The 24,899-nt window shown below is 36.8% G+C and overlaps 1 protein-coding gene across 3 annotated transcripts in view; it reads right to left on the reverse strand.

The window, feature by feature from the left end:
• Positions 1 to 12,931: 12,931 nt before the first annotated feature.
• Ubr3 (Ubr3 ubiquitin ligase) overlaps positions 12,932 to 24,899 on the reverse strand; it is a 187,638-nt gene continuing 175,670 nt past the window's right edge. For all 3 annotated transcript variants that reach the window (XM_053800052.2, XM_053800053.2, XM_053800054.2), the window contains 8 exons: positions 24,309 to 24,468; positions 22,865 to 23,093; positions 20,375 to 20,611; positions 18,897 to 19,135; positions 17,686 to 17,851; positions 16,205 to 16,416; positions 15,342 to 15,613; positions 12,932 to 14,881 (listed from right to left, as the gene is read on the reverse strand). In XM_053800052.2, the coding sequence (XP_053656027.1) occupies positions 14,764 to 14,881; positions 15,342 to 15,613; positions 16,205 to 16,416; positions 17,686 to 17,851; positions 18,897 to 19,135; positions 20,375 to 20,611; positions 22,865 to 23,093; positions 24,309 to 24,468 (1,633 nt within the window). In that variant the 3' untranslated portion in view covers positions 12,932 to 14,763. The remainder of the gene's footprint in view (positions 14,882 to 15,341; positions 15,614 to 16,204; positions 16,417 to 17,685; positions 17,852 to 18,896; positions 19,136 to 20,374; positions 20,612 to 22,864; positions 23,094 to 24,308; positions 24,469 to 24,899) is intronic.

Here is a 24,899-nt window from a genome sequence, read left to right on the forward strand (position 1 = left end):
ACACCCATATAAAAATGCTGGTACCACTATACTCTTGTACATTCCATTTTATTTTTTGCCTCCACAAATAAACTTGTTTCTTTCCATAGATGTTTCAACATATCATCCACCTTTTCCCCTTCATCTATTCTATGATTCACCTTGTCATCCATAGACATATCCATTCCTGTATGTCTAAATATTGTATATCCACTTCCTTCATATCTCCTCCCTCCAATCTGACACAGTCTATCATTGCCTAGACTTTTTATCTCATATGGTAGATAAAATATCTGCAACATGACACATGCATTTTCAAGCCATTTAGGCATAAATTATGTACATCTGATAATTGATTTAGGAACATCACCCATGGCCTAAGCTCTGACATGCTCCTTATTTTATAAGTGTTTGCACATACACTATACAGTGCTGTAATGCATATGATTATTTAGTAATAAATCTAAAAAATCCAATTGAATATTTCCAGACTTAGTGAAGGTATTCCCTGTTTTTGCAATCAATCAATATGCTATATTCAAATTCATTTAGTAAATTACTACATATTAAACAGACTGTAAGAGAAATTCACAACCAGATATTTTATATGCTGTGCTGTATTATAATTTGTCCTAATCATGTTTATTATGCATCTGATGGTTTTTTAGAATATATAGCACTGTATATACATCTATTAGGGAAGCATAAAACAAGTCTGACTAGTTCACACACCTGTCATATATGAGGGTAAACTGCAAGTCTGGCAGAAAAAAATAGCCAAGGAAAAATGAGATGATGAATGATAAAATTACTGATCATGATGACTGTACTTGTGATTACTAATTAATGTCTGCAAAGCAAAATTCATGACACAAATCTTTAATATACACAATCATTTTCTTGTGCCATAAAAATTAATATTAAATTAAAAAACAAAGCCTATGCAATACTAGTGTAAACTTTTTTTAGTATTATATATTTCTGTACTACCTTGTCTTCTCTGTTTTCTTCATATTAGGTTATTTAATCAATAACATCTGCGATTAGCTGAGGATTCGAACCCGTGTTGTTTTAGCCCACCTCATGGTCCTGTGAGTTAGTGTGTCATGAATTTTCACTCACCATGAGGTGGGCTAAAACAACACGGGTTCGTATCCTCGGCTAGTCGCAGTGTTGTTACTGATTAAATACCACTCGTTCGTGGTTATATTAGATTATATTTAATTTCAAAAAACTTCCAATAAACATTTCTTGGAATGAATTAAATCTCTGAAGACATACATGCAAGATAAAAGTAATAAATAATGTGAAAATAAGGTTTCCTTGCATTCACCGCAGAATATCCAGCAGATGTAGGTATACATTTATTTAAGACTGGCTTCTTATTTCTGAAAGATACTACAAAGCAGAATTTAAAGTAATCTGACTGAATAACACTCCCTGTGTATATTGTTATTATTTTCTGAAGCCATAAATCATTCATGTATTAGTATATTTATGACAACACTGGATAGTATTATTATACACGCACGAGTGCTAAACTCGCATGGTCATCTAACGCTACATGAAGGACAAGGGGGGGGGGGTAGAAGCATGAAATGTAGGCTCTCGTGTTAAAGAGGAAAGTCAAAAAGGGAGTAACAGGTCAGGTTCAGTTAAGAATTCAGTGTCTACACAGAAGGGTCTTCCAAAATAGCAGTCAGGGGTGAGTATCTTACAGTACTGACTCTTTAAAAAATCGTAACCTTAATTATTAATTAAATTTCTCCCAGGTTACACATTACTTTAATATGAAGAAGCTATCATCAGCAATCTAAGAAATATGATAAATAATATGCACATTAATGATTAATGTACACATCTTCATAAACAGTTCCCTAAACTGATCTCGGCAACCACATTCCAATGCTTTATTTAAGCAAGTTTCTATTTTACTGTACACTTTATATTTAAAATACAGTAATGCAATACTTGATGTCATTCACTCGAGGTGGATAATAAAGTTATTATTCATTAACAAGTTTATATGTAATCATTTGTTATAAAAGTCTACTGGGATAGAAAATGAATGTTAGCAATTATGACAATTTATACAGTGGACTCCCGCATACCGTTGGCATCACATAACGATTAATCCGCATACCGCTTGCTTTAATCGCAAAAATTTTGCCTCGCATACCGCTTAAAAACCCGCTCACCGCTGTTCGTCCGAGACGCGTCCAATGTGAGCCTTAGCCAGCCTCACATGTTCCGCCGGTGGCATTGTTTACCAGCCAGCCTCCGCAGTAGCATCCAAGCATACAATCGTAACATTTCGTATTACAGTGTTTTTGGTGATTTTATCTGGAAAATAAGTGACCATGGGCCCCAAGAAAGCTTCTAGTGCCAACCCTACAGCAATAAGGGTGAGAATTACTATAGAGATGAAGAAAAAGATAATTGATAAGTATGAAAGTGGAGTGCGTGTCTCCGAGCTGGCCAGGTTGTATAATAAACCCCAATCAACCATCGCTACTATTGGTGGTACAGCTGCTGCTGCTGCACTGTCAGCTGCCACTGCTGCGGTAGCATCGTCTGCTGCTGCTGTAGCATTGTCTGCTGCTGCTGTAGCACTGTCAGCTGCTGCTGCTGCTGTAGCATCGTCTGCTGCTGCTGCTGCTGTAGCATCGTCTGCTGCTGCTGTAGCACTGTCAGCTGCTGCTGCTGCTGTAGCATTGTCTGCTGCTGCTGTAGCATCGTCTGCTGCTGCTGCTGCTGTAGCATCGTCTGCTGCTGCTGTAGCACTGTTGTTGGTGTGGCTTATTGAGAATATACCAAGAAACAATTAACCCCAGAGGATTTGCCACCCAGGATAACCCAAAAAAGTCAGTGTCATCGAAGACTGTCTAACTTATTTCCATTGGGGTCCTTAATCTTGTCTCCCAGGATGCAACCCACACCAGTTGACTAACACCCAGGTGAACAGGGAAAAATGCCTGGAACTAGTGCTCATATTGGTGAATTTAAAGCCAGCAAAGGTTGGTTTGAGAGATTTAAGAATCGTAGTGACATACACAGTGTGATAAGGCATGTTCTGGAAGAAAATGCCAAACAGGACCTACAGTACTCAGGAGGAAAAGGCACTCCCAGGACACAGTGTCTCATCAGTCATTGCTGCATCTTCAATAAAGGTAAGTGTCATTTATTCTTCATTTAGTAGACTAGTACATGCACAATATATACTGTGCATGTACTACTCTACTATTGTGCATGTATCCTTCTCTTTGTGTGTAGGAAAATGTATATTTCACGTGGTAAAATTTTTTTTTCATACTTTTGGGTGTCTTGCACGGATTAATTTGATTTCCATTATTTCTTATGGGGAAAATTCATTCGCATACCGATTATTTCGCATACCAATGAGCCCTCTTGCACGGATTAAAATCGGTATGCGGGGGTCCACTGTATACTGTACAGTTATTATAAGTGTGACTGTAGTGAAAGAAAAAAATTCTTTACAGTGGAACCTCAAAAATCAAACGTATCACATATCGAACGTTTCGAAAATAGGACCATTTTTTCGGACAAACTGTGTCCCTATTATCGAACGCACCCCTATTTTCGGACCGCCGGGTACGGGACCTATCTGCCGGCCCGCTCTGTCCGCGTCCCCGCACAGGCGCCGTGAGCAGTCTAGCTTTGTTTATGCTTGAGTGAACATTAACCTGCGCTCTCATTCACGCATTTTACGATTATTTCGTTGTGTTTAGTGCTTGTGGGACTGTGAAATAAGCTGCAATGGGCCCAAAGAAACTTGCTAGTGGTACCCCTGTGGTAAAGAAAGTGAGAAACACCATAGATGTGAAGAAGGAAATAATACAGAAGTATGAGAGTGGTGCGAGACTTGTTGAGCTTGCCAGGATGTATGGGAAAAACAAGTTGACCATCGGTTCTATCCTGACAAAGAAAGAACAAATCAAGGAAGCTGATGTTGCGAAAGGTTTTAATATAGGGAGTGGATGAGGTGCCTTCTTCAAAGATTAAGGAGATTTGTGCCAAGTGGAATGATGTCCAAATGTTTGTGCAGAAGTACCACCCTGAGCAAGCTGAAGCAAGCCATCTTTGCAACAAGTTCAGTGACAGAACCATGTCCCATTTTAGGGAAATGTTAAAGAGGTGCCAGAAACAAAGGACTGTGGACAGTTATTTTGTGAGACGGGTCCAGTGACATTAAAAGACAGAAGGGAAGTAACCCCAGAGAGGGCTTTACCTGAAGTCCTCATGGAGGGGGATTCTCCTTCCAAACACTAACCCCAACTCCCTCTCTCCTCCTCCCTATCTTCCAGATGCCATCATCAATCTTCAATAAAGGTAAGTAAAAATGTTATTTTATATGTATTACTATACATAATTAAAAACTATAGTGTTTGTTGTATGTAAAACTGTAATTAATCTCTATAAAATGTATTTTTTGTGTGAATATTTTTGGGTTTCTGGAACGGATTAATTGTATTTCCATTATTTCTTATGGGAAATATTGCTTCGAATTTCAGACTTTTCGAATTTAGAACAAGCTCCTGGAACGGATTAAGTTTGATTTTTGAGGTTCCACTGTACAAAGTATAATTTGTTATAAGACTGCTCAATAATATATAAATTTATTGCTCAGAGAGGATAATCCTCAGCTATTTTACTGATGGAACTTTATGGAATGAAATGTTTCACAAACTTATGGAACTTTAGGACAGGGGTGGCAAAAAATGTGATGGAACTTGCATATACTGTATATGAAATTCATGAATACATAAATATATGTGGGGATATTTGTTGCTTGGAGGGACATCTGAATTCTCGTATCTGCACGCCTCTGGCAAGACAGCGATAGTGTGAATGATGGTGAAAGTGCTTCTTTTTTGGGTCACAGTACTTCAGTAGGAGACAAACAGTGTGTTAAAAAAAAAATGTAGATAATGATAAACTAATGATCAATTTATGCATAGTTTTTCCTGCATATATAAAAGCCTATTTAAGTAAACTATTTATGAGTCAAAGATTAAAGCTGCGACATGTGATCTTTCATTTTTTATGAGGTGGACTGATAAGCCACAGTAGTGTGCATATTAATTGAAAAATACACAGCAATGATTTGACAGATAATTGATTTAATCAGAGATATGACTACCCTTTGCTGTTATAAGCACTGCTACATGCCTTGGCATAAAACTGACCAATGTTTAACACATTTTGGCAAGTTCTTTGTCATGGTACCAGGTCCTAATAACAGCAATTAGCTTCTCCACAGTTGAACAGTCCTGTTTTGCGATCCTGCATTTGGTTATTACCCATGTATTCTTAACTGAATTGAGGTCAGGAGAGTTTCCAGGCCAATTTAGAATGCTTAGCCCACCCTCTTCAAAGACTGTCATCATTTTTTTGAAAGTGGCATAGAGCAAGATCCTGCTGGAAAATGACTTATCCATCAGAAAAGTCTCTATCCACAATGGGAAACAAATGAGTTGCCAGGACTGCCTTGTATTCGTCACTGTTCAGTGTTCCATCAACAATAACAAGCCGTCCAGGGCCTTTAGCAGTAAAACTACCCTAAAACATCTTAGGTGGGTGCTTTGGCACTTGTTAAATGTGCTTATTCTGTAAAGGTTCGTCTTTGCTCTGTCTCACTACCACTGATCTATACCCATTAATTCAAAATGCACCTCATCTGGAAATATAACTTTTCTTCATTTATTTGTCATCCATCTTTTATGATCGAGTGCCTACGACAACTGTTTTTTCTTCACAGCAGCAGCCACTAATTGTTTCTTTACCAGCTTTCTGGCAGTTCTGCCAACTTCAAGGAGCCTTCATCAAACAGTTGAAGAATCAACATTTATACCAGCTGAAGCCAAATCTCTCTGTAGATCTTTGCTGGTTTTCTTGGGATCCTTCACACTACTTATGATAACCTTGTCATTGTAAGGTGTTGTCTTGCATTGTATTCCACATCTTCCCCAACACAGCACTCCACAATCACCAGTGTTGTCACCTCTTCAGAATCCAACCAACAGTTGACTTTGCTGGGCTCAAATTTTCAGTTATCTGTTTGATACTCAAATCAGCATCTTTTCTAAGAGCTACAATACTTGTACGCTTCCTAGGTGTAACATTCATCATGAATTTCAGTGGTAATCATGAATTGAAAGGGAGAATTTGGGGAAAACCACATTCACTCACACTTGCAGGAATAGCCTTACAGAACAACAGCTGTTGTAGCACTGGTGAGAGTTGCAGAGTAACATCACAGTTGGATGATTGCCAAAAGTCAGTAACACACACTGCTGAAAAGAAAAGAACACAAGTTACATAAAGCCAGAGACTAAGACATATTTCGAAATAATCACAAAAATTACTCCTGTCCTAATTAATCTGCACACTACTGTAGCAGAAAGTCTTGGTCATATGACCAAAAGCTCAAGTTCACAGGTCATCATATGACTAAGACCCATATCAGAAAATACACACCCTCTTTCCTGACAGATAAAATACTAAAGCACCAACTAACATGGTGAATCAGACAAAATTTCTCTCCAGTATTAACAAAGACAATTTAGTAATACAGTTGTAGAAACATAGGCTCAGTCAATCAAGACGTGGATTTTAGCATTCAGGTTAACAAGACCACACCTCTAAAGTCATGTAAATAGTACGATTGTATTACATAAAAAAAAAGGGGTAACAATGCTGAAATATCAGAAAGTTCCTAAATTGAGCTACTGTAACTCAATGCACTATTATCAATTTTAAACTACTGTATTTCCCGAATGAAAACACGGAGCTCACTTACATATAAACCCACATTAATTAATAAAAAATTCAGCATTTCTGCTATACGTCATTGCTGGTTCACGAAAGTGAGATAATCACACGCCAAAACTTCAAGGAACATTCTGCGAGATATTTTACTGTGAATGCAGGAAAAATCTACAAATGATGCAAAAAGTATAAATGAGGTGAAATTAGATACTGGGGGGATACATTTCTTCCCAGCAAAGAAAACCACAGCAACTACAACTATAACATGTAAACAATAATGTAAATAAATATCATATGGTAAGCTACTCTTATTTGTGTCAAGTACCTACACATTACATATACATTAATTATAATTCAGTATACAGTACTTTAAAACTAAATAACAATCCACAATTCTGCAATGAGGTTCCACTTTCATATTTACATGAACTGTTATGTTTGTGTATTGTGTGTATGAACATTAATATTACATATTGGAATTTTCACAGTAATGCAAAAATTTTTTGAAGACCCATTATTAATGAAGACATTAGACCAGAAAATTTGAATACATTATGTAGCCTCTTCAGCTGAACTGAATTGAGAAGAACAGTGTCTTCATGACTTATGAGTGACCTGACATCACTGACCCTTGATGAAACCTTCATTGACATCAGTGTGAATTATCATAATAAATTATCCTTCTGACAAACTGAAGTTTACAACTGATGCAAATGACATTATATTGCACAATCTGGTGTTTTATACAGTATAATCATTAAGATTTAAAAGACCAGTTTTTGGTGATTAAAATCTATGTTGTGAGTGTAGTCATATACACAAGAGAATACAGCATTATTATCATTGATTGATCCAACATCTCTAGTGTTGCTATACACACTTATTCAATCTACCTGCTTTACCTTATACTGTTCATCGAGACATAGTTTGCAAGGGGGCAAAAAAAATTTGTTTTTCCTTAGCCCTGGGCTTAATTTTGACTATTAATCTGTAAGACTTACTGTATTTGTTGGTTATACTTATGCCCATCCTATGACAGGATTTTGTTTTATACCCCCCTCCTTATTTTCATTATAAATTAAGACTATGCATTTACTAAAAATCATTAAACATGGAAGCTCGAACTGTAAAAAGAAAAAATCGAGGAACAAAATGAACTTGTAACATGAACCACTAAGGATCATGTACACCTGTTAAAATATTATATACTCTACAGAGTTTTTTCATCTATATAACAGATGGTATACAATGTGCTCTCAGAAACAAAGGATACAACAGACTTCATTGCTTTTAACTTGTTGGCTAGGACACGAAAAGTAAGGCAATTTCCTACTCGAGTCTCCAGAGGATGAGCTCTGACACTTAAATCCAAATCTTAATGTTTGACCAACTGAAGTGACAGTCGTTCATCTCTATTTTTGAATCTTTGCATGGAGTCCATTTCTAATATGGCACTGTTTAGATGATTCCACTTATATGTCGAGGAAATGTTTCCTGATATATCTGTAGCTCACTTAGAAGTGGGATTTTTAATCACGAGTCTACTGCTATGCATTATAATACATGGGGGAGGGTCTTTCTCATCTGTATAAAAACTTCAAAAATTGTCTAAGTTCATTGCATACCTCCATCATTTCCTGGGAGTGTTTTCCCCTTTCAATAAATGTCATTCACTTCAGCAGAGTATACGCATGTGTAATGAGAAATTCAGCAGGAATGACTGTAATCCTAGTAAGTAAACTCAGTTACAAGCTTAAAGTCTGCTCACTTTTTAGGAAGGGGGGAAGGGGAGAGAGAGAGAGAGAGACAGATTAAGAGAGAAAGAGATTGAGAGAGAGAGAGAGAGAGAGAGAGAGAGAGAGAGAGAGAGAGAGAGAGAGAGAGAGAGAGAGATTGAGAGAGAGAGAGATTGAGAGAGAGAGAGAGAGAGAGAGAGATTGAGAGAGAGAGAGAGAGATTGAGAGAGAGAGAGAGAGATTGAGAGAGAGAGAGAGAGATTGAGAGAGAGAGAGAGAGATTGAGAGAGAGAGAGAGAGATTGAGAGAGAGAGATTGAGAGAGAGAGAGAGAGATTGAGAGAGAGAGAGAGAGATTGAGGGAGAGATTGAGAGAGGGAGAGATTGAGAGAGAGATTGAGAGAGAGAGAGATTGAGCAGAGCCTTCAACATAGGAGGGATGTGGGTGGCCTTACTGTTATGTACAAGGCCAATATTGTCAAAATACCACATTTGGATCCACTTCGAGGACAGCGTGAAACAAGCTTTTATGCCACAAGATGGGCAGAAAGCAGCAACTTCACTCTGGCTGTACCCTTCTCCAGAACATCACTCCATCTGAGATCATACATACCCAGGATGACTCGGGTATGGAACACATTCGTACAGCATAATGATGTCAACGAGATAAAGTCAGTTGATCAAATGAAAATGCTGGCCCACAGATGGCTCCAACTTCATCCTGTTCCGTACTTGTATGTCTCATAACAATAAAAATGCTTTCAAATGAGCTGATGTAGGTAACAGCTCTTAGCTTGCTAACAAAGTTAGGAATCCTTAACCTGTAATATTGCTGTCAATAAAGCTAGGGATCCTTAACCTTGTCAAACCCTGTAGAGAGAGATTGAGAGAGAGAGAGATTGAGAGAGAGAGATTGAGAGAGATTGAGAGAGAGAGAGATTGAGAGAGATTGAGAGATTGAGAGAGATTGAGAGATTGAGAGAGATTGAGAGATTGAGAGAGAGAGAGAGAGATTGAGAGAGAGAGAGATTGAGAGAGAGAGAGAGATTGAGAGAGAGAGAGAGATTGAGAGAGAGAGAGAGAGAGAGAGAGAGAGAGAGAGAGAGAGAGAGAGAGAGAGAGAGAGAGAGAGAGAGAGAGAGAGAGAGAATGATGATCGTCTCTAGGCACCATGATGGTAATGCTGGTGCAGTAGTAAGGATGAATGGGAGGGTGTTGGCACCTGGAGAAGAAGTTGATATCCTTGGGGTGAAATTTGACTCTATACTAACCATGAAGAGCCATGTTGTAAATCTTGCAAACAAGGCAGCCAGGAAGCTTACAGCACTTCGCCTATCGTGATCTGCTTGACAGTAGGGGTTACAAGATTATGTACGAGGCACAATGCGCTCCACACCTTGAGTATGCTCCACTTTCTTGGTTTGTCTGCCCCTCTCTCATCTGTGACTGCTTGACAGAGTAGAGAACAGAGCAAGGCACGTCCTCATCTCTTGCCTGGACCCATCCTGGATAGATCTGTCATTTCAGCAGAGCCTTCAACATAGGAGGGATGTGGGTGGCCTTACTGTTATGTACAAGGCCAATATTGTCAAAGTACCACACTTGGATCCACTTCGAGGACAGCATGAAACAAGCTTTTATGCCACAAGACGGGCAGAAAGCAGCAACTTCACTCTGGCTGTACCCTTCTCCAGAACATCACTCCGGCTGTACCCTTCTCCAGAACATCACTCCACCTGAGATCATATATACCCAGGATGACTCGAGTATGGAACACATTCGTACAGCATAATGATGTCAACGAGATAAAGTCAGTTGATCAAATGAAAATGCTGGCCCACAGATGGCTCCAACTTCATCCTGTTCCCTACTTATATGTCTCATAACAATAAAAATGCTTTCAAATGAGCTGATGTAGGTAATAGCCTTCAGCTTGCCAATAAAGTTAGGAATCCTTAACCTGAAAATAGCTTGTCAATAAAGCTAGGATCCTTAACCTTGTCAAACCCTGTGTAGAGAACCCTCAACCTAACCTGGTCAAACCCTGTGTAAAAAAGAGAGAGAGAGAGAGAGAGAGAGAGAGAGGGAAAACTCTCTTTCATACACTGTGATTTTAATATTACCATCAATGCAATTAAAATGTTTCTGAATTTAATGGAATGATGTTAATTATTTATCAGTCTCAAAATTTTACATGTCTAGTCAAATGATGAATGAATGACAGCTTTGAGACTGGTGTGCCAGAATTCTGCCATGAGTTAAAGATTACAATTCTTTATATATGAGGTCTGGTCACAGACCGGGCCAAAGGGGGCGCTGACCCCCGGAACTCTCTCCAGGTAAACAGGTGAGCAGGAAAGGGTATTGTGCCTTTTTGTTCATTATAATTCTTTATTTCAAAATTTCTGTACATATAAAACATGCAATAATCTGATGGCCCATAGGATGCACAGCACCCTGTCATAAAGAGTCACAAACTCTTAATTAATTAAATTCAACATTGGTTCTGTGGTGAATAATTTCCAGGGTTTTTAAACCCAAATACAGGAGTCAGAGCCACCAAATTGTTGATATGGTCAGCAGTGTGAAAGTCAAGGACTTTGAAGATATACTGAGAGACTAAATAAATGAACTGATAGAAAATGGTAGTAAACCAAATGCAGAAAAACTGCTAGAGTTGATCAGTACCCAAAAGAGATGCAAAAGAGTTGAGGGAATTTTCTTGTCATAGACAGGAGCCTTATTTTGAAACTTGGTCTCAAACAGCTAATGATATTATATAGTCATCCCTGTAATGCAATGGAGGGTAACACAAGCTTGACACATTACAGAATACCTAGCCACTACAAGACAACCATCTTCTACTGACAAATCTCAATCAACATCTACAAAAAACCAGAACCATCCATGCCAGTCTAATAAACCAACAACAATGCATTTCCTCTGCCTTTCCTTTACTATTTAAATCATACAAGCGAGGTCTGCCTGACTGTGAATTAAGTTGCACTGTATTACTTACTGTTTAAGAGAAAAATAAATACTGAGGCATTAACTCTGAGATATTTGGAACATAATACTACTTTTCCTATATGCTATTAATTTTGTGTAATTTGCTTCATAAGAACATAACAAGAACATAAGAAAGGAGGAACACTGCAGCAGGCCTGTTGGCCCATACTAGGCAGGTCCTTTACAATCTATCCCGCTAACAAAACATTTGCCCAACCAAATTTTCAATGCTACCCAAGAAATAAGGTCTGATAACTCTATCCACTAATATATGCAAGTCCCGTTCAAATCCAACACCTCTCGCTCATGTATTTATCCAACCTAAATTTGAACCTTCCCAAGGTTTTAGCCTCAATAACCCAACTAGGAAGACTGTTCCACTCATCAACTACTATATTTCTAAGCCAATACTTTCCTATATCCTTTCTAAATCTAAACTTGTCCAATTTGAATCCATTACTGCGGGTTCTCTCTTGGAGAGATATCCTCAAAACCTTATTTATATCCCCTTTGTTAATACCCATCTTCCACTTGTACACTTCGATCATGTCTCCCCTCATTCTTCGTCTTACAAGTGAATGTAGTTTAAGAGTCTTCAACTGTATTTATCCAACTATCTGCCATAAAGCAAAATATTTAGACAATTATCTACACTTCTTTTGGTCAAAACTGTGACCAACTTAAGAGGAGTGTAATCTTAGGTGTGCTCCAATGTGAACTGAGACTGTTGTCCAGAGCATTTTAGAAAATGAATATATCACTGCACCATTCAAAAGACTGTTATCCGGAGCGGTTAATATAATAAAGGTCAAGCCAGTTATTACGCAGCCAATAAGAAAAATGATTGCAAAACACAAGGCATAGACAAGAATGTGAAAAATGTAAATCCTACTTGCAACACAACTGTTCCTCATTATCGTAAAAACAGTAATTATGTAACCTGTGGTTTTAAAAAAATAAGAAATGAAAATCCCTTGATGTACAAGCTCCACAAAAAAAATCTTTGGTGTGCAACAGAAAAAAAATAGTTTGTTGCCAATCATGTACGAAATGGAAAGGAGTAAAAATGTAGTGAAAGCAAAAGGTCAAATAATCAGATACTGATGTTTTGTATTTTCTAAATTCCCTAATAAAGATCCTTAAACTATTTGTGTGTTTTATTCATCCATTTAAAAAAAAATTGTAGAGATAGCACTCACTGTATACGAAATTATGTATAAAGACCGTAACCAATTATACAGAGGGCAAATAGGTAGAAATCACTGGAGTATCTGAACACAGAGATTTGTTAGATATGCATAAGACAATTCTGCAGTTTCACCAGCATGTTAAGAATCATAACCATATTAACAAGGAAGCTGTGCTTCCATTATATATATATATATAGAAGAAATTGCACATACAGGTGCAAAATCCTCAAGTTGGCTATGACTGAACCATGACTACATTTCAACATAGCATAAGTCAGTGGAAACCTGATGCCATCACTACCCTTGCTGTGATATTACCTGTTCCTACCTCAAACTCAGGTCATTTGACCTGCATTTATAAAATTCTTCTCATATATATCCTTTTAATTTGTTTAAGAGGGTTTCAAAATAAGGTGAAAATGTACAGCACTCATATTTTCTGGTCAGTGATAAATCTTTTGGTTAAATAAGAACCAATGAGGCCTACATTTTAAATTGTTTATTAGGGACAGAAAACTAAAGAGTGATATTCTTCTCTTCATAATATCATATAATTATTTCCAGAGCATATATATGAATACAGTTCTTGTGCTTATAGCTTTCCACTCCCTAGTTGCTTATTAATACGACTTTCTCCTATGTACATGGCCTATTTATACAATGTGTACAAGTGATCTTCTTTATACAGTTTACTTAAGAATTACTTGAGCTCTTATTAAATTACCCAACTCATAATTCTAACATGTATGGTATATGCAGATTAAACAATAATGGGTATGAATTTGGCTCTAAATCATTAACTTACTAAAGATGACATTTCTCACATGGAAACTTTCACTAGAGAAATGAGCACTGTTGTAAATGGCCAGTCACCAGGTCAAGATAAGATATTCACATCTTACTTTAAAGAAATTAGATTTATGAACATTTATATCCTGAATGCCCATGATGGCATATTTGCATCATATGTGCAATATACAAAGAAATCTTTTGTGTAAATGTGTGTGCAAATGTACATAAATGATAAAATCTGAGTGATAGATAAAGTACACGGTGCTCTCTCCTCTGACACACCAGACCCATATCAACCATTAAATGCTCACCTTCTCTTATCACAAAACATTGTTCAGAGTTTCTAGTTAAGAGACAAAGTATGAGAAATAATTACCTAATTATTCTATGCAAGTTTAAAAAAGTACCCTAACATAAAAGAAAATTTAATCCGAATGATATTCGGTTCGACATCTTGGACGTTTTCTTTGAAAACAAAATAGCTGTATACATTATCACAATTCGTAGTTACAAAAGGTTACATTGGAGACTCTTGTCTTCACTGTTAACCAATATTAATACTCTCCCTCTGCATAACTATTACCCAATTTAATTAGATAAAGATATACATGTGCAATATAATCATCAGTTATATTTTCTCTTTCAATTTTTTTGAAAAAAAAAAAAAAAAAAAAAAAAAAAAAAAAAAAAAATGTCTTAAAATAATCATTGTAAAAGCAAAGAATATTTCACTCCAAGAAATATTGGCAACCAAGTTCTGTCTGAGTATTAAAGCATTAGTTGTGAACCAGTTGTAAGTGTTGCAGGGGATGCATCACTCCAACACCTTCGTCAACCAGAAAAATGATGTCCTGAGATATCATGTTGTCTCTGAACCATGACCAACACTCTAAACAATACCTATTATCTGAAAACATCTTGCATCCTTAGAAGCCAACTTTGATAATAGTTATTTAGTTACATTTAGATTACATGAGTACGTACAATATGTCAGTTTATTAAGTTTAAACTGCATCCAAAATTTCTGAATTAAAGCCATATTAGTGGTAAATCCATTGACTACAACAATTTGTACACAAAACAAAATGGAGGCCAAATTTTCTGTAGAGCAACAGGTGTTCTATCCTTAAAAATCAGTATTCTACACTAAAGCAAAGGTCATAGGCTCCCTGGTTATACCAAAAAATCAAATATGTTACCTTTACTTTAGCTTACTTTAAACCTTCAGGATAACAAGGCTATTCTTTGCAATTACAATGATTCGATCCCTCAAAGGATATCTCTGTGCCAGATCCAGCTCCGGTTGGTGTGGTCAAAAGAATGTGACAGCCACTGTTGTTCCAGTAGGCGGTAGCGGTCTTCACTCAGGTACAGAGGTTTCCCACGTCTGTAAATATCAGTGTGCAAACATTGACCATGACAGATCATTTTAGAAATTAAAAAACTAAGAGTAGCAAATACTATACTCTTACACTGGATAAGAACTCCATGATAATATATATTAACTGTAATCAATGATAAAAGGTAATTTTTTATAGGGTAATTACTAGAAGGTTTTGGACACTACAAAAATATAGAAAAAATAAAGGTTATAATATTAAAAAGACAAGAGTTTTCTAATGAGTGAAAACATGCAATAATACCTTCTTTAAAATATTTTTCTAGCTTTCAGATTTCCTAGATTACTTACTGGAGTTGGAAAAATTTACACAAATGCAATAATTTGCCATCCTTCGTTGACAACTTTTCACCCACATAATGGGCTTTATAAAATCATAAACACATCTTTACTGCATTTGTATATTTTTCCATCATGTCAGTATTTTATACCATTTATCTCCACTTACTTGAGTTCACGATCTTCTTCTCCAAAAGAGTCTAGGTGAATACAGCCCCAGAGGCAGACTCGTGGACCACGAATCACAATCACCGTTGAAGCATTCACAACAAGAAAAATGGCCGTACCAGCGCCACAGTCAATAGCATGCTGCACACACTCGCACACCTCCTGCTGCTTACAACATGGCTCTCTCAAACACACTATAGTGCCACAAAGCAAGCAAACACTTGGATTCTTCGGCACACCATTGCACTGCGAACACTGTCGTCTGTGGTAGTACTGCAAGAGAATGTACAGTGTTGGAAGTACAGCCATTCATGCAGAATCAATATCAGGGTAAAACGAATTCCTTTTATTTACTTATCAAACAATATATGAAACCCGGGTTTAATGTAGCTCTGTCCTCTACTTATCATACCAATGTATAAAGTACAAGTAAGAGGAAGATAATGAAGCAAGATGAAGAGGAAGGAAGGGGGGAGGGGAGGGGTGATGACGATGATGAGATGGAGGACGAGGCAAAAAAGAGGAGGGAATATGCAAGAGAAGGAGCAAGATATCTTTATTGAAAAGCAACTCATTATGAAGAAAAATTCTTAGGAAGAGAAAGGAGGAGGAGGAGGAGGAGGAGGAGGAGGAGGAGGAGGAGGAAGAGGAGGAGGAGGAGGAGGAGGAGGAAGAGGAGGAGGAGGAGGATGAGAAGGAAGATGTAATGGTGGTGGTGGTGAATGGAAGGCGAAGATAAAGGAAGATGTGAAAGGAGGAGGGAGTTAGTGAAAGGTAAAAGGAGGAAGCCCTGGCTAAATGGTAACAAAATTAAGAGATCCTTCAAACACACACACACACTTGAATTACAAAAAAGTAACTTACCTGAAAAACTGCATCGTAAGAATGTGGTAAACGTAAGAGACGGGGCTGAGAGAAATGAACAGTAGTAAGAAGGGTTGAGGCAGCCACCTGTGCCTGCGAGGCAAACGTAGCAACTTCACTACACCACACTCTTGCACCACCTGCTAGGTTACCCAGACGAGTTTCAACTGGACTTGATACTTCACTTGCATGGTATGTACCACACATGTTACCTGTAACACCATCAACAATAACATTAAGGCAACTCCATATATAATTATACTCACATTTGTAAATACCTGACATCCTATAAAAACAGGTGGTACATAACAATATACATGAAAAATTCATTTAACAAACAGGATTTGAACCCATGGCACAAGACAGCCCTGCATCTAGCAGGCCAGTGTCCTAACCAGTACACCAAGATATTAACCCTTAAACGGTCCAAATGTATATATACGTTCATGCGCGTAGCACCCCAAACGTATATATACGTTTTCTTTGTCATTCATTCAACATTGCCACAATAAGCCTGAGTCACCTAGACATGAGAGAATGGGTGTGTGCACTCACTGTGCGCCATATTAAAATAATTGGGGATGCCTGGGTACCATATGCTCTTTTTTCCTTTTAAAAGAAAAGATTTTTTTTTCCTCAAAAAATTTGGGGCACTACGCGAGTGAGCGTATATATATGTTTGGACCATTTAAGGGTTAAGATACATCCAACTAGATATATTTCCATACACTAGGAAGGATATCATAAGCCCTGCTATAACCACAAATGCAGGTATTTACAGAGGAGTATCTCACCAAAATAGGTCAAGTCCCTTCAAAGCCATTATTAATACTAGTTTTAGGACTGGCTTGTCAGTGGTTCACATCCTGTCTACTCCGTGAGTTGTTTGTTATTATCCTGAGTTCATAAGTCATACATGAGTAATGTTTACATAAATAAACCATATGGCCAGAAAAGTTGGTGTCAAAAATTTGAGAATGTGATAAGAGCTACATACAATGACTAATCATGCCAGGGTTATGTAAAATTAAAGGCTGAGAATATTGTACTGATGAATTTAGGAGAAAAATCACTGTAAATAATATGAGAAAGGAAATGACCCAAACCTATGAATATAAATTATATACTGAGGCAAAGCTAAAATAAATCAACTAATTAATGACTCAACTGTCATGAAAAGAAGAGGTGTAAAAATGCTTTAAAAATTAAAAATATTGATAATGCTGAGAAAACACACATAATAGAATTTTGCACATTTAAACACACTAATTTATGTCACAACTAAAGCTAGCTACACTTCCTAAACACAAATTTTCTAAACCAAATATTTAAAAAAGAAATCATGCCAGAGACTCAAGCAAAGACTAGAAATAAAAAATACACACTCAAAAATACTATGAAGTAAATGACTGTACTGTATAACACAATGATCAAATGGATAACCAAATTTAAATGATCAATGAGAAATGCAGAGCACACACCCATGATTGCAGAGTTGACAACTGAGCAAATATCCCACACTCCCAAGTACTGCTCAAGAGCACCACATTCTGCTATGGGATCAACTATCATCGGTGAATTTTCTTCCATCAGATGGGCTTTTAGAAGAGCAGCTATTCTAAGAAACAACAGACAAGTTTCGCGAACCTGAAAATACAAGAGGTGACAGCTGAAGATTTTGAGATACTACAAAATACTACAAAAATACACTTAAATGTTCAATATTCAATACTGCCAAAGGTAGTTATTCCTTAACGCAAGCAAAGCATTCATGGCTGTGGGTCGTGAAACAGAACTGTGATATGCCTCACTTCAATGACTGCTACTTATATTTTCCTCAATCTCAACAATAAATTCTGATTAAAATGATATTTTAATGATTGTCCTCACTAGGTATAGCATAACTAGGTATAATGGATAAAGATTATTTCTAGAGGTATAACTCTCTCAAGTTTAGGTGATAAACTTTAATATCTGGATTCTGATCCATTATAAAGGCATTATCTAAAATAATTATAAACTAGAGAAATTTAATCTGCAAGGTCAGATATACATAAAAAAGATCTTGAGACAAAATTTTAAACAAGTCTGGCATTAAAATCAAACTAATTTGATTGTTATTTATCAATAAAAAGTAGTGTGTTGCTGCTGACATATTGACAATAAAATAGTGCAAGCATAATTGATGCATTTCTACCAGCATACGAATAATTATAAACTAACTGTAAAATATTAAGCAGCATCTTCATTTGTTTTAACACATTTTCAGATACAAGTTCCTCTGAAGATTCATGTAAACGTACAAAGGCTCTCAGGTATTTCCATTTTGTTATTATCTCACTGTTGTATCTTTGCACATTTGTAGTTAGGGGTTTTAGAGAGATTTCCTCCCATAATTATTTTTATATCTGTTTAAGCATATCCTTGAATGCCTTGTTTCCCATGGAAAATCTTCTTTTCAAGGTAGTGACCCTGTGTACTTTTCCTCATATACTTCACCCCACTTCTTAAATTATGAGATTTACCTTTAATCTGCTATGGATGCATCTACAATAGCAGCAGCATTGGAAAAAGCATTACAAGTACTCCATAATACTACTGTATCCAGTTAAATGCCTTTCACTGTTGCTTACATAAACTATATATTAACTCATCCAATAATAAGTTATAGAGCTATGAGTGAAAAACTTACCTGGCAGGTAACATCATTAACAGTCCATGTCTCCTGTGTGTGATCTGCTAGTGGCACCTGGTCATCACAAAAGAATGGGCTATCCCGTAAAGTGTTATGAGCTAGTGCCAGAAGTGGAGCAAGGGGACCACTAGTGGTAGCCTGCTCCCTCTGACTCTCATTAAGTGACCGAAGAGCGGAAACAGCTGCACCTACTACTGCCACCCGGTACACATTGCCCACAACACACCTTATATAACCTGGAGAATACAATATTGTTTGAAGAAAATTACTTAAGAACATAAGAACATATGAAAGAAGGAACACTGCAACAGGCCTACTGACCCATGCAGAGCAGGTCCATGTCCCCCCCCCCTGATTAGACCAATGACCCACCCCCTGGATTATCCCAATGACTCACCCAGTCTGGTCATCCCCACTCAAGGCTGGAGCACTGTACCAGACCCAGCAGCACAAGCTAGTCAGGTCCAACTCACACCCACCCACACCCATTCATGTATTTATCTAACCTATTTTTAAAACTACACAACATTTTAGCCTCAATAACTGTACTCAGGAGCTTGTTCCACTCATCCACAACTCTATTACCAAACCAGTGCTTTCCTATATCCTTCCTGAATCTGAATTTTTCCAACTTGAAATCATTGCTGCGAGTCCTGTCTTGGCTGGAAATTTTCACGAATGTGTGCATAGATACACTATACAAAATACTGTATTATCAATACAAAATATACAGCAAAATAAAAGTGTAACACCATATTATAACATTTTCTGCATCTTGGAGGAAGGAATGACATTTGTAAGTTTATCATCTGTTTACAATAATAGACTAGCAATAGGACATTGAGCAATTCTTTTATTTTCAAGGAAGATTGGTTAGCTTAGGGGAAGTGGACAAACTCCTATTTCCAGAAATTACGCAAATTTAACATTTATAGGCAAAATTTATGAATACCACCTATGAAACTGCTATGTGTTCCTTTATGCAAGATATTATCTGTGATATATTCCTCACTTTTACCTATATCACCTATTCCTATTAGTGGCAGTTCAGCACCTGTATTTATGATTATGTAAAAAATATACACAAAAATATATATACAGTACTGATCAAAATAAAATGTATTACACTTCAAAAAGCAATAAATAGTTAAGTGTTAGAAATTAATTTCATGTCATCGGCAAAAAACAACACTGAGAATTATTATATTTTTATAATCTAATTAATTCCTGGGTTGCTTTATCTATCCAGGGGTAAACAATATCTTTCTAGCTTATTTAAATCAATAACAATAAATTAACACTAAAGAAGATCCTACAATAATATGTTATGAAAGAGCTTTAAAACTATGTAAATTACCACAAGACAGCTAGATTAAACATATTCAAAGACACCATTATTTTTAAGAAATCTTCATGAATACAGAATGAAAAATGGAAAGACTATAAAAAATTATGCTATGTTAGAGGTTTTGTACCTTGGTCTATCCGAGATGGTAACAGAAGTATTAGCTGCAGGAGGAGTGTGACTGGGTCACGCAGAAGTAAAGGGACTTCTCTCTCTCTCGGGGTAACTGCTCCTTCACTACCAATCACTGGTCGCTGTGTGATAGATGCCCAAGTTTGTCGGATCCAATGTAATCCTCCACCTACTCCAGAGTCACCCCCTCCACTCAAAATTTTAGAGTGAAATCCAAGGACGTGAAGAAGGGACACTGTAAAAAACAAGAAAATGAAAATTAAGCAATAAATTTCAGGAAGTTTATAAGTGATATGCAATTAGTAACTTACCTGCAATTTAATTCAACATAATGAGTTAAATTCAGTGGCGTATGGTGGATTATTGTCACAGTGTGCACTGTGCATGATACAACTTGCTGTGGGGGTGTGCAGTGCTATCTTAGAATTATTTTCTAACACGTCGGCCGTTTCCCACCGAGGCAGGGTGACCCAAAAAGGAAGAAAACCCCCCTAAAAAGAAAGAAAAAACTTACATCATTCAACACTTTCACCATCATTCATACACAATCACTGTTTTAGCAGAGGCGCTCAGATACGACAGTTCAGATGTCACTCCAAACAGCCAATATCCCAAGCCCCTCCTTTAATCCTTTAACTGTTTCAGTCTATATATACATCTCACGAGCCACCGTGTTTGACGTATAACTATGTACTCATAAATTATAGCGGCTTCAAATCAAGCAGGAGAAAGCTGGTAGACCTACATGTGAGAGAATGGGTCTGTGTGGTCAGTGTGCACCATATAAAAAAATCCTGCAGCATGTAGTGCATAATGAGAGAAAAAAAAAAACTGACCATTTTTTTTTTAATAAAATGCCGACTTTGTGGTCTATTTTCATATAGTATTTATGATTGTATTCTCGTTTTCTTGGTCTCATTTGATAGAATGAAAAATATATTACAGAAATAGAGGTGATTTTGAGTGGTTTTACTATACAAAAAGCCTGGAAATGGAGCTCAATGTAGGGGAAATGCTTGATTTTTACCTATGTTCAAAAGTAAACAAATGATGTAACTCTCCAATAAATGTCCAACTAGCCATTCTAATATGCACTCATGAATGGGTTGACATTATTTATACAATTATTACAATATTGTAGTAGTCTGCATAACAGTAAATCTTCTATTTTTTGTTTGAATAAAAATTCAAAACAGAAAGCAAGAGTAATATCAGAGGGGTCTGGAGGCATGACTGATGAACAAAGAAAATGTTATTTTAGAGCCAGGAATGTCTGCATTTTTCATTCTGGACCCTATTTTGAAATTGTCATATTTTTTAATTTTTGTGAAATTGGCCAAATTGCAAATTTCTGACCATGTTATTGGGTAGTTGAAATTGGTAAATGGGCAATTTCTTGTACTCAATCAATAGAAAAAATGGAGTTCTAAAGATATAGCTATGAGTTTGGTTGACTGGAACAATGGAATTAGCCAAAAACAGGGGTCAAAGTGGGCGAAATCGCCAATTTGTAAACATCGCCGAGGTCACTAACTTCGCGAGAGCGTAATCCCGTCAGTTTTCCATCAAATTTCGTTCTTTTGGTGTCATTACAATCGGGAAAAGATTCTCTATCATTTCGTTAAAAAAAAAGAAATTTTTTTTTTTAATTTTTGCGACACCAGGAAACCTCAGGATTTGGGGTTGCAACAGTCAAGGGGTTAAAGTGCAGGCACTGTACCTCCCACTTCCAGGACACAGGTCCTGTTAATGGTTTCCCTGAATCCCTTCACAAGATATTACCCAGCTCACACTCTAACAGCTCTTCAGGTCCCAAAAGCCATTCGTCTCCACTCACTCCTATCTAACATGCTCATGCACGCTTGCTTGAAGTCCAAGCCCCTCGCCCACAAAGCCTCCCTTACCCCTTCCCTCCATCCTTTTCTAGGAAAATTATTACAAAAATTATTACAATCCAATGACCTGGTATACACAAGGTGACCTTACCACCACCACTTCCTCTTCTTATATTCAATAAAATGGCATAAGAAAAAGGTAATTTCACAATTAGGAGCAGCTTATCATTTCTCTCTGTCAGCTTAATATGGTTTCCTACAAAAAATGCTTTGTTTTTAACACAATATTTTACACATAAATTATGATAACAAAAATTATTGTAATGATGCAGGTAAAATTACTGACACTGCATTAGGTAAAATGACACAAGTGCAACTAATGTGCCATTTTATTTTGGAAATGTAGCCACAATAAAATGTCACATTAGTTGCATATGTCCTTTTACCTAACAAAAATTATACCAGGTATATAACGCTGAAGTTAAACAATTTTGTCCACCACAAACACTTAAGATTTTAATACTGGGTATACAGAAAAATCAGAAATCCAACAACTGCTTGTTCATAGTTGTGCCAAATTTTTTCACATTTTACTGTACCAACATAATAAAAAGAATAAATACTAACTAATTTTCAGAACAAGAAATACTCACTAAGACATGAGCGCTTGACATCCATTTTAACATCTTGGGCTTGATACACCAGGATTCCTCCACGCTGAACCAACTCCACCTCCAGGTTTGTTCGTAAAATAGATGATACAAACATGAAGAGGGACGGAGTTGAAGGATTAGATGAAACATTTCGATACTTGGCGTATGTAGCTACTGTCATATCCTCCATCATTCGGGCCATGGCATTGGTCAAAGAACTACTGAATGTCTGCAAGAGAAAACAAAAAAAGGATATTTTAAGATATCAATTCACTAGATGAAGTTTTGTACCTTAGCTATTTCCCACCACAAAAATGTTTCAGTAGTATTATTAACATTATTTGTGGCAACTCTTCCATTTTATCTACACTTCTTTATCTAGATACCAAACTACTGCTTATTTCAACTATGGTATAACATACTGTGTGTTTACCTATTTGTAGTTACAGGAAAAGAGCTAAGCTTGTGGCATCCCATCTCAGTATTTACTAATAATGGCAGAATTACTCACAAAATGTTAGGTAAAGGACAAAGATACAACTAATTTGACATATTAATGTGGCAACATTTCAATCTGCAGAGCAAAACGTTGCCACACTAAAATGTCACATTTGCACGAGTCCTTTTGCCTAACATTCTCAGTATTTATCCTATCGTAAAGCTTTTAAGTGCATTATTATTGCATTATTGTAAACTGAACAGCCTCTCCTCACCAAGCGAAGTACTTGTTTAAAGACGACTCGGACTTACGACAGGCTCTCTGACCAGTATGCATACCTAAATAATGTATATTAGTTCTGATTTCCTCTCTTCTGTTCATTACAATATACAGTACACTACTGTATAAACATTTAAAAGTATACCAGAAATGTTATAAATGGTGCAAAGGTGACATTAAAACAATATCAAAGATGGTTGACACAAACTCATTACCATTATAGTGTGCTCCTCACTTAGCGATGAATTCGTTTACCAACGTGTTCCTAGGAATGGAACTCCATCGTTAAGCGAGGAGAGACTGAATTTCAAGAAGTGCTCAATCCATGTGGGTCATTCAGCCCAAGGATTGGTAGAGGCTTCATCCTGCTAATCACAGTCAGATTTCCGGTCAGTCAGCTTTTTACATACTATTCCAATATTTTACAAATATAAACTTTCTCTCTGCAGTTCTTCCTCAGTTTTCAATTATGGTGTCCTGTTATGTCAGTTGATAGGCTCAGGATATAATCCATCTTCGTTATATTAGTTCTGACAACTAGATTCGAGATTGAAGAAATGAAAAATATCAGCATAATGTCACATAAAGGCCAATAATTTACCAGAATAGTAATGTTGAATTAGTTAATAACTTGCAGGAACAGTAAGGTCATATTCAAGCCAATAACATAACAAAACAATAAGGCCCTGAATAAGCAACAAGGTGAAGTAGAACCCAGTAACTTACTGGAACTGTAAGGTCATGTAGAAGTCGATCAACCTCCTCTACCAAATCATTATCACAGGTGGAAGGATGCTTCACCAAAGCTGATAAGTCACCAATTTCAGGAGATATAGGTAGCACTGAATTGCCAAGCTGTCGACAAAGTGGACACGAATATTCACCCCTGAAAAACAGGAAAGAATATTCTGAATGAAATTTCAGGCAATATAATTTATTTTGATGTAGCTTAGAGAGAAATTGCTGTTCGGTAATCTTTCTTTCATTATGAATTCTTTAATTTGAAATTCTCCCAACTTCTGAATCTGGAATATTCCTTGAAATTCAAATTTAAAAGACTGAAATTTCAATTTGGCATCTGAACAAAATTATTTGATTAAAGATACTTTGTCAAATTTAGCAGATGGATATGATATCATTAAAACCACATGGGAGATCACAAATACAGAATAGAGAACACTGTTTCCTTGTAACCTCTTACACCTCATATAACAGGAAAGTGAAAGGGAATAGGGTGAAGGGAAGGGAAGTGCCAGGAAAGTGGGAGAAGTGTGTGAAGAAGAGACAAAGAACTAAAGGAGAGTGAGAGGAAGAGAA

Source organism: Cherax quadricarinatus, chromosome 91, assembly GCF_038502225.1.
Source record: "Cherax quadricarinatus isolate ZL_2023a chromosome 91, ASM3850222v1, whole genome shotgun sequence".
In the NCBI taxonomy this organism is placed as follows: domain Eukaryota; kingdom Metazoa; phylum Arthropoda; class Malacostraca; order Decapoda; family Parastacidae; genus Cherax; species Cherax quadricarinatus.